Source organism: Austrofundulus limnaeus, unplaced genomic scaffold (genome assembly GCF_001266775.1).
Source record: "Austrofundulus limnaeus strain Quisiro unplaced genomic scaffold, Austrofundulus_limnaeus-1.0 Scaffold1697, whole genome shotgun sequence".
In the NCBI taxonomy this organism is placed as follows: Eukaryota; Metazoa; Chordata; class Actinopteri; order Cyprinodontiformes; family Rivulidae; genus Austrofundulus; species Austrofundulus limnaeus.
The window spans coordinates 9,731-11,205 of NW_013954099.1; the positions used below are offsets into that span (position 1 = coordinate 9,731).

Genomic DNA, 1,475 nt, shown 5'->3' on the forward strand with positions numbered 1-1,475 from the left:
GAAAGAAAGAAAGAAAGAAAGAAAGAAAGAAAGAAAGAAAGAAAGAAAGAAAGAAAGAAAGAAAGAAAAGGAAAAAAATAGTATAGGTCTTCTGGACGGGTTCATCTCTCCTCCAACAGACTTCTTCAGTCTGAGAGTTTCAGGCTAAATTCAGGTTTTTTATCAGAGATGAGGATGTTCTCAGGTTAGGGTTACTCAGAGGAGTAAAAGAAGACATTTTTGTGAAGAAAGACCGTCCATCATTAAACAGAGGTGGAGGCCTCCGCTTTCAGTTGTCCCCCTCCTACAGCGCTGCTATCGCCAGTATCCCTCCACCCCATAGGTGTTAATTAGGTGTCAACGATAGCCATGTGATGTGAGTATCAGTCACATGGAGGCAGGGCTTAAAAGCCTGAATTTAGCCTGAAACTCTCAGACTGAAGAAGTCTGTTGGAGGAGAGACGAAACGTTTCATTAAAGAAAAAAAAAATAAATAAATAAATAAATAATTAAATAAATAAGGGTTGTGTTTGTCCTGACTCAGTGCTGTCTCCTGTCTCTGTCTCCAGGACCCAGCTGGGATCTTTGAACTGGTGGAGGTGGTGGGTAATGGAACCTACGGTCAGGTGTACAAGGTGAGTGGACCTGTGTGCAGACTAGCGCTGTGACAAATGATTGTTTTTATAATTTATTAACCACAGATTAGTTTTTTGATTAGTTGACTAATCGTAGTGCTGGGTGGTATACCGTTTTGTACCAAAAACTGGTTTTTATTTTTGTTATGATGTGACTTCTCTGAATACAGGTGTAAATAACCTGAACACGTACGGAACGTTTAGTCGCGGCCGACAGTGAACTGTTTCCCTGGGGACACGTTTCCTCGTAGCACCGCTAAGTGTGTTAGCATGCTAACGTTATTGTTGGAACAACTGTTGGTGGGTGGTGTGTTTCAGCTGCTTATATGATCTGACGTTTAAAAAAACATCCCGTTTTCACCATCGCTGAATAGTAAACACCTCTTCTGTGACATGCACGGTTAGATTTAACGTGTTACGTTATAATGGAGACGTTACTGCACGGAGACTTTAACGTGCTTCTATTGTGAAAAGACTGTGAGGAAGTAGTTTTGTAGCGTAGTTGAGTTGACTGGTGTGTAAGGTGAGTCGTCCTTTAAGTTTTATTAACACCTAATGATAGACCAGATAGTGATCTCTTCTCAACCCTTCATGATCGGACCTAAATGTATGATTACTGTCTAACCTAACCACACGTTGAGCTCTGTTGTCAGGTAGCCATGATACCACAGCCTGTCTGTACAGTGTCTAATACCACTACTGTGCATGTGTGTCAACGACAGAAAGGCAGACGTGGCAGTGGAAGGTGTCAAAGATGTTTGGAGAAAAAAACAAAGTAAAGAACAACAACAAAAAGAAAACGATTAATCGATTATTAAATTAGTCATCGATTATTTTATTAATCGATTAGTCATCGATTAT

At 40.4% G+C, this 1,475-nt stretch overlaps 1 protein-coding gene across 1 annotated transcript in view; it reads left to right on the forward strand.

Moving 5' to 3' along the window:
• Positions 1–548: 548 nt before the first annotated feature.
• LOC106536133 (TRAF2 and NCK-interacting protein kinase) overlaps positions 549–1,475 on the forward strand; it is a gene marked incomplete at both ends in the record, with an annotated part of 56,121 nt that continues 55,194 nt past the window's right edge. Inside the window, 1 exon segment of the mRNA XM_014033331.1 lies at positions 549–614. Within this exon segment, the coding sequence (XP_013888785.1) occupies positions 549–614 (66 nt within the window).